Source organism: Diaphorina citri, unplaced genomic scaffold, assembly GCF_000475195.1.
Source record: "Diaphorina citri unplaced genomic scaffold, Diaci psyllid genome assembly version 1.1 scaffold688, whole genome shotgun sequence".
Classification (NCBI taxonomy): Eukaryota; Metazoa; Arthropoda; class Insecta; order Hemiptera; family Psyllidae; genus Diaphorina; species Diaphorina citri.
This window is the reverse complement of record NW_007378121.1, coordinates 108,888-122,424: the sequence shown is the minus strand read 5'-3', so window position 1 is coordinate 122,424 and position 13,537 is coordinate 108,888. Positions and strand designations below refer to the sequence as shown.

Here is a 13,537-nt window from a genome sequence, read left to right as displayed (position 1 = left end):
TATTTCGTAAAAAAAAAAAAAAATAAATAAATAAATACCTACAAGCCAAGGAAAGTCGTGTGATGTTTATACCAGATTTTTATTAACATTATTTATTAAGTATTATTTTTATTTATTTATTCAATTATTGCATGTGAGGTTCAACCGTTTTGACCATTATGATTGTAGCTTCCAGATTTTTCTAGTAAGGTAGGATGATCACACGATATAAGAGAGCGACACTTAGTGTCTTAGTCTGGTCATACTGTGTGATCGTGATCGGTATTCGTTAGCAATGTTTGCTTTGTTCCCTAGTAAAGTGCCAGATTATACAGGGCGTTTAAATAAAAAGTTGCCACCCCTGAAATCTCGAGAACTATTTGGATTTAGGAAAAACACTAAAACACGTGTTTCTTTATTTTCAAGGGGAACCTTTGGCCAACACCTGAAAGCAGCCTAAGACGCGTTTCGTTCTTATTTGAACTCATCAGTTAGACATAGCTCTCAGGTGCTGGCCAAGAATTTGGAAGTGTTTTTTTTACTTCAGAGATGGAAATTGTGGAGAAACGAGAACCTGCGTTTTCTATGTAAGATTATATTTGTGTTGAGTGTTGTTGTGAGCGCCACAGTACTCCCCCCCAAGTGACAGCGTTAGTCACTAATTAAGCAGCGTGCAGCGAGGCAGGGCGGGAAGGGAGTGTGTTGTGTGGCGGGATCTCGTCTGGACTTGGAGTGCCGAGTCCTGTGCAAGTGCTCTGAACCCGCGAGCACCCAAAAATTTGGAATTTTTTTTTTTTTTTTTTTTTTTTCTTCAAAATTTTATTTTCGGGACTGAATTTCAATATGAATCATTAGTAGGACATCTATTTAAAGTACAAATCACCAGTTGATATGAATTTCCCATTTTTGGTGCTTCCCCTATTGGCGGGAGAACATGGAAAAACGAAAATTTGAATAGGTCATAACTCCGGCCCTGGTTGTTGGATCGAGCTCAAACTTGTACCAAAGTACTACTTTCTTTAAGACCTTTGACACAATGTACCACAAGTAGGGGGTTCTCATTTAAGATTTTAAATTTGACCTCCCTGGGGCCACCCCTGCGAGTACCGGAAAATTGAAATCCCCCCAAAATAGATTCCCCTTAGAAATAAAGAAATACGTGTTTTAGCTTTTTTCCTAAATCCAAATGGTTCTCGAGATTTCAGGGGTGGCAACTTTTTATTTAAAAACCCAGTATGTCGCTCTGCCATTTGTGTGATCCTACCTTTAAGAAGTACTGTTGGAAATGGGGAGTGTCATTGTAGAGTAGTCATAGACGCAAGTGCATAGACGTCCCTAAAAATATTTAGATGGGCTTGCTCCTAAATCTTTTTTTTTTTTTTTCTCACATTTTCTTTTGCACGATCACTTGATTACTCCTAAATTACAAAAACTTAAAGGGTTTCTTTTAAAAAATCTGCTGCGAACATCACACGACTTCCTTATCATATTAAATTATAAGATTCTTATTCTTACCTGGGTTTCTTAGGTATGATTTGAGGGGTCTTCTCTCACAGCTTTTCTCAAAATTCTCAAACCGTTTAGTCAGTAGAGTTGAAAACCGCCAAAAAACGGCCAAAAAGTGTCAAAATATAGCTTACCGTTACTCCACTGTTAATGAAAAGTATTTTTTGGGGGTTTTAGGTGTGATTTGGAGGGGATTTCCCGTTTAGTCGACTATCCAAGTGCACTTAAACTTAATCCTTTAATATTTTAGGTATTATTGAAGACTGAGGAGTTGAAAAACGGTTTAGGAATTAGGATCTCACCTAAATATTTTTTTTCCTAGACCATTTGACACCAGCAGTTTACTATTGTCACAAAAAGTAAAATATTTATTAAAAATTCAGTCTCAAACTAACGAATGCCTCATCTCTTCTTTGATCGAACGGGGGACCACTCTTGATCCAAACCAGGATACTCCATCCTCGTATCCAAGGAGACTCTCTCCCGAAATAAATCGGGAGCGAGCCCCCCGGATACACATGCTTGCTGCCTTCATGATTACAACTACTGTAATTCTGGCTCTCAACCAGCGCAAGGTTGCCCCCATGGTTTTTTCCATCTTATTGAAAGCCTCTCCGACAGGGCACGAACAAAGCTAACCATATAACCATCTCACCTAAATATTATTCTCTAAACCTCCGTGGCCGAGTGTGATACTCGGCTTGCACGCCGGAGGTCCGATTCCCAGTGGGGTCGAAGTTTTTCCGGCTCCTGTGCTTGAAGTTCGGGGTGCACTCAACCTCGTGAGGAAAGCTAACCATATAACCATCTCACCTAAATATTATTCTCTAAACCTCCGTGGCCGAGTGTGATACTCGGCTTGCACGCCGGAGGTCCGGGGTTCGATTCCCAGTGGGGTCGAAGTTTTTCCGGCTCCTGTGCTTGAAGTTCGGGGTGCACTCAACCTCGTGAGGACAATTGAGTAGCTACTTTCATCGAGTAGCGACCAGAGGTGGAATTACAAGTCAAAGAAACTAGTGATTAGCAATACCTGCACTGAGGAATGATTTGCCGAACATTCTTTCCCGACTTATAACAATATTATCCCGAATACGGGTGGGATAGTGATGGATACAGGCTTGTACTCGTAGAAAATAATGTACAAGGATACAGGCTTGTACTCGTAGAAAATAATGTACAAGGATACAGGTTAGATGTTCAGAGTAAAGTGAGGAAGCAAGGATTTCGCAACGTTCTCTCAAAGATCGAAATATTTCATAGTCAGAATTACCTATAAGAACGAGATCCATTCACTCATTCACATTTCACATTTCACACACTGATCGCTCTATCTCTAGAACCACAACACCTAGAAAGTTGAAATTTGGTAGGAATATTCCTTTTATGGTCTAGGTGTGCAATAAGAAAGGATTTTGCGAAAATCTAAACCGATCCTGAGATATGATCAATTTTTGATCGCTAAAATCACCATAAGAAATACACAGAGTGCAGAGACTGCGGGAGAGAAAACTTTTCCTCGCTCGCCTAATGTTTGGCCATGCCTCGGGATGAACTAGCGGGATTCCGGAGCGAAGCGACGGAATTCAGCTAGTAAATATATATGATGATTGAGTAAATGAAAGATTTCGATGTAATACTGTGATAGCCACAAAGTTGTGAAGAGGTTATTGCTTCACCACAAATAATAATTAATGATTTGATATTAATTTCTAGGATCGTCTAGGGCACTTGGGCTTTTGTTTTTCTAATCTATCATTTTTTCAAATTTTCCTTTGATTATTTTGCGTACACGTTTCGTTTTTTATTTTACACTGTAGATTAAGTAGTAATTGATTAGAAGCTAAGTAGCTTTTCTTTCCTTTTTGTTTGTTAATCAGGGTCTCAGGGAACAGGGTCACAATATTTCTGCAGAACAAGTTGTGATGCTGAAGGTAAGTTATATCTAATTTTAACATTTAGTATAACGTATTGACTATAGATTAATTACAGTCCTCCTAGTAGTGCAGGGCATTTTATCAAGCGACACGACGACACCAAACAGAGTTTTCATTATAGGATTATGCAGTGTGTTCATAATCTTGATTTTTGAACGGATGAATCTAGAAACCTATATTTTCCTCTAGTTTTTTATAGGCCAAGTAAAAGTTCAGAAACTTTTTCAGGGTCGCCCCAGGGGGGGGGGCAACTTTAAAATCTTAAATGAACACCCCCTACCAACGGTCTTAAAGTACGCATATTTTGGTGCTCCCTGGGGTGGACCTTGAAAAAGTCCCTTAACTTTTACATAGCCTATATAAAAAAAACTAGATGTAAATATAGGATCGTATACAAAATTTCAGGTTTCTAAATTCATCCGTTCAAAAATTAATGTGTGTGGATTCATGAACACACTGTATATACACAGTGTTTATAAAGTTCCAGACTGGCTGAATATCTTGTAACACAATAGTCTCCAGTCTACCTTATCAAAAGCTTTTTCTAGATCGATGAACGCTATATAGGTTTCTTTATCAACTTCAACTCTTCTCTCTATAATATCTTGTAACACACTGTACATACAGAGTGTTTATAAAGTTCCGGACTGGCTGAATATCTTGCTAAACACACTGTAACAACTAGACAGAGTGGTTTATAAAGTTCACGGACGTGGCTGAATATCTTGTAACACCACTGTACATACAGAGTGTTTATAAAGTTCCAAGAATAGACTGGCTGAATATCTTGTAACACACTGTAACATACAGAGTGTGTATATATAAAGTTCCAGACTGGCTTGAATATCACTTTGTAACACTGTGTACATATGAAGTGGAAACTTCTTATCTAGTCCGGATCTGGCTGAATATCTTGTAACACTCTGTCACACTACAGAGTGTTTATAATAAGTTCCGGTGACCGAGCTTCCTAGCATGATCTAATGTTAGAAATTCAGTATGAGACAGTGAGTGATTCAGTCAGATCAGTTTACACAAGGCGCTGTAATAACTTTGTACTCGCACTTCGTGTCGGGAGGGGGGCTTCGCCCACCTCACCACCTCCCGGGGGCTTCGCGTGTTCCGCTAGCGGGGTTGCGTATACGGTCGCGCTGCGCGCTCCCGCGGGGCTTCGCGGTGGTTGTGCATGGGTCGCGCTTCGCGCTCCCTTGTTTACGTCGCGCTGCGCTCTACCGGGGCTTCGCGGGGTTGTGCATGGGGGTCGCGCTTCTGAGCTCCCTTGTTTACACGTCGCGCGCGCGCGCTCCCGGGGGCTTCGCGGGGTTTAGATGCATAGGGTCGCGCTTGCGCGCTCCTAGTGTTTACCGGTCGCGCATGCGCGCTCCCGGGGGCTTCGCGGGGTTGGCATGGGGTCGCGTCTTCGCGCTCCCTTGTTTAGGGTCGCGCTGCGCGTCCCGGGGCTTCGCGGGGTTGTGCAAGTGGTCGGCTGCGCGCTCCGGGGCTCCGCGGTGTTACTGATATCGTCCCTGAGTCTGGTCTCGAAGATATACACTGAAAACTAAAAGCGAGAGCAATATAACACTGGGTTTTACTGGTCGCGCTGCGCGCTCCAGGGGGCTTCGCGGGTTGTGCATGGGTCGCGCTTCGCGCTCCCTCGTTTACGGTCGCGCTGCGCGCTCCCGGGCTTCGCGGGAGTGCATGAGGTCGCGCTTCGCGCTCCCTTGGCTTCGCCCCTGAAAACTAATTTTCATCGTCCCTGAGTCTTGTCTCGAAAAAATGAAAAACTGAAACTAAAAGCGAGAGCAAAATATTAAACGTAGGAAAGTTTTGCTGGCCTCAAAGTGTTTCCCCGTGTATTTCTTATGGGGATTAAAAAACGTCAATATCTCGGGAACGGTTTGGAATTTCGGGATTTTCCGATTTTTCCCAGTACCTACAAAAATAAGGAATCCAATGGTGGAAAACCGCATCTTCCTAGCTCATCTAGAAGTGGGTTAGAATTAGTATGAGTGAGTGAGTCAGTCAGTTACACAAGGGGCTGTATATATTTAGGACTCGCACTTCGTGCTCGGGAGGGGGGCTTCGCCCCCCTCCCCCCCCGGGGGCTTCGCGTGTTCGCTACGCGGGGTTGCGTATACGGTCGCGCTGCGCGCTCCCGGGGGCTTCGCGGGGTCGCGCATGTGGTCGCGCTTCGCGCTCCCTTGTTTACGGTCGCGCTGCGCGCTCCCGGGGCTTCGCGGTGTTGTGCATGGGGTCGCGCTTCGCGCTCCCTTGTTTACGGTCGCGCTGCGCGCTCCCGGGGGCTTCGCGGGGTTGTGCATTGGGTCGCGCTTCGCGCTCCCTTGGCTTCGCCCTTGAAAACTAATATCGTCCCTGAGTCTTGTCTTGAAGAAATGAAAACTGAAAACTAAAAGCGAGAGGAAAATATTAAACGTAGGAAAAGTTTTGCTGGCCTCAAAGCGTGTTCCCCGTGTATTTCTTATGGGGGGACTAAAAAACGTCAATATCTCGGGAACGGTTTGGAATTTCGGGATTTTCCGATTTTTCCCAGTACCTACAAAAAATAAGGAATCCAATGGTGAAAACCGCATCGTCCTAGCTCATCTAGAAGTGGGTTGGAATTAGTATGAGTGAGTGAGTGAGTCAGTCAGTCAGTCAGTCAGTTACACAAGGGGCTGTATATATTTGGGATCAGTCAGTCGGGAAAAATCGGAAAATCCCGAAATTCCAAACCGTTCCCGAGATATTGACATTTTTTAGTCCCCCCATAAGAAATACATGGGGAACACGAACATACTGTACATACAGAGTGTTTATAAAGTTCCGGACTGGCTGACATGAACATACTGTACATACAGAGTGTTTATAAAGTTCCGGACTGGCTGAATATCTTGTAACACACTGTACATAGTACATACCGGACTGGCTGACATGAACACACTGTACATACAGAGTATTTATAGAGTTCCGGACTGGCTGACATTAACATACTGTACATACAGAGTGTTTATAAAGTTCCGGACTGGCTGACATGAACACACTCTACATACAGAGTGTTTACAAAGTTCCGGACTGACTGAATATCTTGTAACACACTGTACATACAGAGTGTTTATAAAGTTTTGGACTGGCTGACATTAACATACTGTACATACAGAGTGTTTATAAAGTTCCGGACTGGCTGACATGAACACACTCTACATACAGAGTGTCTACAAAGTTCCGGACTGACTGAATATCTTGTAACACACTGTACATACAGAGTGTTTATAAAGTTTCGGACTGGCTGAATATCTTGTAAACGGCTTTAAATGTCATTGCACAACAGTGTAGTCGATGTTCTCGTTATTACTCCGTGAAGTCTGAAATGTTGCATTTCAAGAGAATATTAGTATTAAGGAGCGCTCCGCAACTGGCTGAATATCTTGTAAACGGCTTTAAATGTCATTGCACAACAGTGTAGTCGATGTTCTCGTTATTACTCCGTGAAGTCTGAAATTTTGCATTTCAAGAGAATATTAGTATTAAGGAGCGCTCCGCCCCGCCAAGAGGAGAAAGTTTGACAGCGCTTTCAGGGAGTTGTAGAGGAAAAACTACTAACGATGGAAGAAAACGGATTGAATATGTGTATTGGGGCACGACTGTAGACCAAGTTGGAAAAAATCATCAAAATTAATTAAGTTAAGCCGAAGATATGTCACTTCAATTCAATTCAATTTATTTTTACTGTACATAGTATAACATTAAAAATACAACATTTCAATGAATACAATTGTACAGTTTTCATTTCTTCCAGACAAGACTCAGGGACGATATTAGTTTCCAGGGGCGAAGCCAAGGGAGCGCGAAGCGCGACCTCATGCTCACTCGAAGATATGTCACTTCAATTCAATTCAATTTATTTTTACTGTACATAGTATAACATTAAAAATACAACATTTCAATGAATACAATTGTACAACGTCAGTTAGGTGAGTCTACACAAAATAAATTCGTTCCAATGTTCTATTTTCAAAGTGATCTTTTCTTACTACATTAGAACTCCAACTCAACACCAACCAAGACTTTTAGCTCAGTTCGATAGGTATTTTATTAGTTTATTCATTTCTTTGTTTCATCAAAACTCACGAACGGCCAAGACTTTGATAATTTCGGATTATTTATTATTTTTGACGATCTTTACGAAAAAAATACATTTGGACAGTTATATTTTTCATGAGAATCATCAATTGTACAACGTCAGTTAGAAAAAAAAAGAAAAAGAAGGAAAACTAGTATAGCTCCGCTATACTGTAGTAATAGAAAGTAAAAATAATATACCTACATATAAAATTAACCTAACCTTATTGGTGTTAAAAAGGTAATAATCATCATGTACTAAAGGAACTGCCTTGTCGTTGTAACCAATCTGATCTGTCTAGAGCTGATCTCTTGAGTTGACTGTATGAGTAGTACATACAGAGTATTTATAGAGTTCCGGACTGGCTGACATGAACATACTGTACATACAAAGTATTTATAGAGTTCCGGACTGGCTGAATATCTTGTAACACACTGTACATAGTACATACTGAGTGTTTATAAAGTTCCGGACTGGCTGACATGAACATACTGTACATACAGAGTATTTATAGAGTTCCGGACTGGCTGACATGAACATACTGTACATACAGAGTATTTATAGAGTTCCGGACTGGCTGACATGAACATACTGTACATACAGAGTATTTATAGAGTTCCGGACTGGCTGACATGAACATACTGTACATACAGAGTATTTATAGAGTTCCGGACTGGCTGACATGAACATACTGTACATACAGAGTATTTATAGAGTTCCGGACTGGCTGACATGAACATACTGTACATACAGAGTATTTATAGAGTTCCGGACTGGCTGACATGAACATACTGTACATACAGAGTATTTATAGAGTTCCGGACTGGCTGACATGAACATACTGTACATACAGAGTATTTATAGAGTTCCGGACTGGCTGACATGAACATACTGTACATACAGAGTATTTATAGAGTTCCGGACTGGCTGACATGAACATACTGTACATACAGAGTATTTATAGAGTTCCGGACTGGCTGACATGAACATACTGTACATACAGAGTATTTATAGAGTTCCGGACTGGCTGACATGAACATACTGTACATACAGAGTATTTATAGAGTTCCGGACTGGCTGACATGAACATACTGTACATACAGAGTATTTATAGAGTTCCGGACTGGCTGACATGAACATACTGTACATACAGAGTATTTATAGAGTTCCGGACTGGCTGACATGAACATACTGTACATACAGAGTATTTATAGAGTTCCGGACTGGCTGACATGAACATACTGTACATACAGAGTATTTATAGAGTTCCGGACTGGCTGACATGAACATACTGTACATACAGAGTATTTATAGAGTTCCGGACTGGCTGACATGAACATACTGTACATACAGAGTATTTATAGAGTTCCGGACTGGCTGACATGAACATACTGTACATACAGAGTATTTATAGAGTTCCGGACTGGCTGACATGAACATACTGTACATACAGAGTATTTATAGAGTTCCGGACTGGCTGACATGAACATACTGTACATACAGAGTATTTATAGAGTTCCGGACTGGCTGACATGAACATACTGTACATACAGAGTATTTATAGAGTTCCGGACTGGCTGACATGAACATACTGTACATACAGAGTATTTATAGAGTTCCGGACTGGCTGACATGAACATACTGTACATACAGAGTATTTATAGAGTTCCGGACTGGCTGACATGAACATACTGTACATACAGAGTATTTATAGAGTTCCGGACTGGCTGACATGAACATACTGTACATACAGAGTATTTATAGAGTTCCGGACTGGCTGACATGAACATACTGTACATACAGAGTATTTATTGTTGTTGTTGTTGTTGTTGTTGTTGTTGTTGTTGTTGTTGTTGTTGTTGTTGTTTTTGTTGTTGTTGTTGTTGTTTTTGTTGTTGTTTTTGTTGTTGTTATTGTTGTTGTTGTTGTTTTTGTTGGTGTTTTTGTAAATGGAGGAGGAGGAGGAGGAAATAAGGCGATCAGGTGGGAGAAAATTGTTTGTCCACCTTTGTTGTTGGTGTCTTTGTTGTTGTTGGTGTTGGTGTTGTTGTTGTTGTTGTTGTTGTTGTTGTTGTTGTTGTTGTGGTTGGTGTTGTTGTTGTTGTTTTTGTTGTTGTTACTTGTTTTGTTGTTCGTGTTGTTTTTGGAGGAAAATTCGATGCGGCGATAGAAAGAAACGGGTGGACCATGGATTTTGTTTTTTTGGCATTAATTTTGAGTTTGTACCTATTTAAAGTTTGATTTAGGTAGTTCAACATTTGATTGATATCTTGTTCTGATTCAGCTAAAAGCGCTATATCATCAGCGAATCGGATGGAATGAATATTTTGTCCATTTATCTTGACACCATTTGTATTTTCTTTCATCTCATTGATTGCCCTCTCAATAAACAGGTTGAACAAATATGGAGAGAGAGGACAGCCTTGTCTAACTCCTTGTCTGATTTTGGCTTCTTTCCTGGCACCATTGATATCTATTATTGTTGATTGAGTTTTATATAAGTTGAGGATAAATTTTCTGTCTTTCCAATCTATTTCTGCATCTTTCAAGGTTTTAAACAATAGTCTCCAGTCTACCTTATCAAAAGCTTTTTCTAGATCGATGAACGCTATATAGGTTTCTTTATCAACTTCAACTCTTCTCTCTATAATATGCCTCAGCGCTAGAATTGCCTCTCTCGTACCTCTTCCACTCCTGAATCCAAATTGGTCTTCATCTATTTTTTGTTCAATTTTGCCTTTTAATCTGTTTTTTGTTATGTTTAATAGAATTTTTGAAGCATGTGAGAGGATTGCAATGGTTCTGTAGTTTGCACAGTCGGTAGCATTGCCTTTCTTGGGTAGAGTTATTGTTTTACTTTTTATAAAGTCATCAGGTAATGTGCCACCTTCATAACAATTCGAGATGATTTTGAATAGGGCTTCTTCAGTTTTCTCATCTAGGTTCTTCAATATTTCTCCAGGTATTTCATCTAAGCCTGTAGCTTTCTTATCATTGAGATCTTTCATTGCTTTACTAAATTCTTCTATGGTAATACTGGGGCCTTTTGAGTTAAAATCTACATTCTCTTCCTTCTCAACATATTCATCTTCATTCAATATATCTTCTCCGGTGTAAAGTTCTTCCAAATATTCCTTCCATCTGTTTGCAACCTTTTCGATATCAAATAAGAATTTTCCATCTTTATCCTTTACAATATTACTTCTGGTCTTAGGATTCTGCTGTAGCTTTTTCACTTTTGCATACACTCCATTGTTATTCCGGTTCATCATCATTTCGATTTCAGCACTTTTCTCATCCATCCATTTTTCTTTTGCCTCTCTGCCTTTTGATGTTATGGTATTTTTCAATTCTTTGTATCTTGCTGTGTCTTTGTTTCTCCAAAAATTTCTTTCTTTGATTATATCCAGTATAGATGATGTCATCCATGGTTTCCTAGGTGTTAAAGTGTTTTTTCCTAGTATATTATCAGCAGTTTTTACAATTGAGGATTTAAGTTCTTCCCATGAATGACATTCTGATTTTTGCAGATCGATCTTGAATTCTTCACTTAATGTGTCATACTTCAGTTTTTCAAGACACCATTTTTTCTCGATATTTAGAACTCTTTTTTTGAACTTTATATTGCACTTTGCCATGACTAGATTGTGATCACTGTCTATATCAAAGCCAGGGTAGGTGTGGCTCGATTGGACCTGGTTTCTAAATTTGCGTTTGACTAAGATGAAGTCGATTTGTAGTCTTCTCATATCTCCAGGAGCTTTCCATGTGTACCTCCTTCGCTTCGGCACTTCAAAAAAAGTATTGGAGATAACGAATTCAAGTTGTTCGCAGAATTCTAGTAGTCTTGTCTCTTGTACCTCTGTCATTTTGAGTTCCCAAGCCAAATTTGCCTATACAATTGGATGTAGAGTTTTGTTCACCAACCGATCCATTGAAGTCCCCCATGATAAATACATTTGACTTTTCTTCAGTTATGGCTAATAGCTCCTCCATCTGTTCATAAATGTTTTCAACTTCATCATCTGTACTGTTGGAAGTTGGCATGTATATTTGGATGATATAGATGTCTGAAGGTTGAGCATGTAATTTAATCATGATAATTCTGTCATTCAGGTGATATGTGTTTAAGACATTATTTTTCCATTTTCCTCTCAGTATGACTGCGACCCCACTTCTTCCACTCTTCTCATTACCGCTGTGAATCACTCTGAAATCTTCAGACACAAAGTCTCCCTTTCCGGCCCATCTTGTTTCACACACACCTAGAATGTCCAATTCAGCTTTCTTCATTTGTTCTTTCAACTCCTCCAGCTTGCCAGGTCTTAACAGTGTTCTCACATTCCACGTTCCAAGTTTGAAGGTTGAACAAGGGTTTCGCTGGATGACGACCTGATGAGCCTTGCCACACATCCTGCCGGATCTTGGCATCCGAACTCCATGATCAGTAAGGTTTCTTTGGCTCTCTAGACTACTCATTTTTGGCTACTTTGGTTAGGGATATCCTAAGGATCTTTAATGCAGTGGTTTCCCTCTTGCCTTCTGCATCCTCCGGCCGTTGACTGTAATAATAGGTACTTAATATTAAGATTTGAAATGGCAGCAAATGGTAACCAAAAATAACGTCAAAATTTTCATCATTTTCTGCTGATTCTGCTTCTTCTTTGGCGTTGACATCTCTACAGCTAAAACTACTGGACCGATTTCGATGGTTGATGGCTTTTTTTTATTGGAAGGTCTTTTCCTAGTTTCATGGCCTTGAAAGGACCCCTTTTGATAAAAGACTGATTTTCTTCTCTAAGTGTCGGTTTTTAACTGATGGGGTGATAGTTTAAAAAGTTGGATAGGCCTTAGGACCAGTACTACGTGGGTAGGGATTGCAATCGAGCACACTTTTCAATTCCACGGGTTCTCACCCAAAACCAACCCAGCCTTAGGACCAGTACTACGTGGGTAGGGATTGCAATCGAGCACACTTTTCAATTCCACGGGTTCTCACCCAAAACCAACCCATATTATTACCAGCTACCACCCATATCATTACCAGCTTAACCCATATTATTACCAGCTTTATAAAAGGAAATGATATATCACCTATTTAAGATTAAAGAAAATATTTATTACAAAACCAGCCTAATAGCTAGCTTGGAGGGTAGCGCGTCTGCCTTGTAAGTGCTAGGTCGCGGGTTCGATTCCCACCCGGGGCGAATTTTATCCTGAACGGACAAAGTTCATTCTCGGAACGGCTGACTTTCTCCTATCCTGTCTTCCTTCTCTCTTGGCTTTCGGGACAAAAAGACCTTAGCAATTACAGTTCCTTTTAAAAGAAAAGAAAAAAAAGAAAAAACAAAGATGAAACATTTATTTTGAACTGAACAGATATCATTTCTGATTCGAATTTATAATGTCGGTTTTTCAAAAAGTTATGAGATAGGGGGTGTCACAACCAGCCTAATAGCTAGCTTGGAGGGTAGCGCGTCTGCCTTGTAAGTGCTAGGTCGCGGGTTCGATTCCCACCCGGGGCGAATTTTAGTGGCATAAAAAATCCTTACCAAGTCGTTCTTCCAAATAAATAAAACTGGCATCCCACCCCAAAAATACAAGATTAAAAATTAATTTTGTACCCCGCCTTTTATTCACTTCATAATTTGTGTGCTCCTCTTTCACGTAGTACCTACACTACCTACCTTTTTTTCCCCTCATTGCACTCCTCTTTCCTCTAATATCACTTCTGCTTTACTGCATTGGCGGCGTGCCATCTACCTTTCTTTCTCCTTATTGCACTCCTCTTCCCTCTAATATCACTTTTGCTTCACTGCATTGGCGGCGTGCCATCTACCTTTCTTTCTCCTCATTGCACTCTTCTTCCCTCTAATATCACTTCTGCTTCACTGCACTGGCGGCGTGCCATCGATTTAATCTTTTTTTTTTTTTTTTTTTTTTTTTTGGGGGGGGAATGCCTGTTTGTTTTTTTTTTTTTTTTTTGGGGGAAGCAGTT

At 40.4% G+C, this 13,537-nt stretch overlaps 1 protein-coding gene across 1 annotated transcript in view; it reads left to right on the top strand.

Annotated features, from left to right (window-relative positions):
• Positions 1 to 13,537, top strand: part of LOC103511212 (collagen alpha chain CG42342) — a gene marked incomplete in the record, with an annotated part of 61,445 nt that overhangs the window by 22,325 nt on the left and 25,583 nt on the right. Inside the window, 1 exon segment of the mRNA XM_026825048.1 lies at positions 3,363 to 3,416. Within this exon segment, the coding sequence (XP_026680849.1) occupies positions 3,363 to 3,416 (54 nt within the window).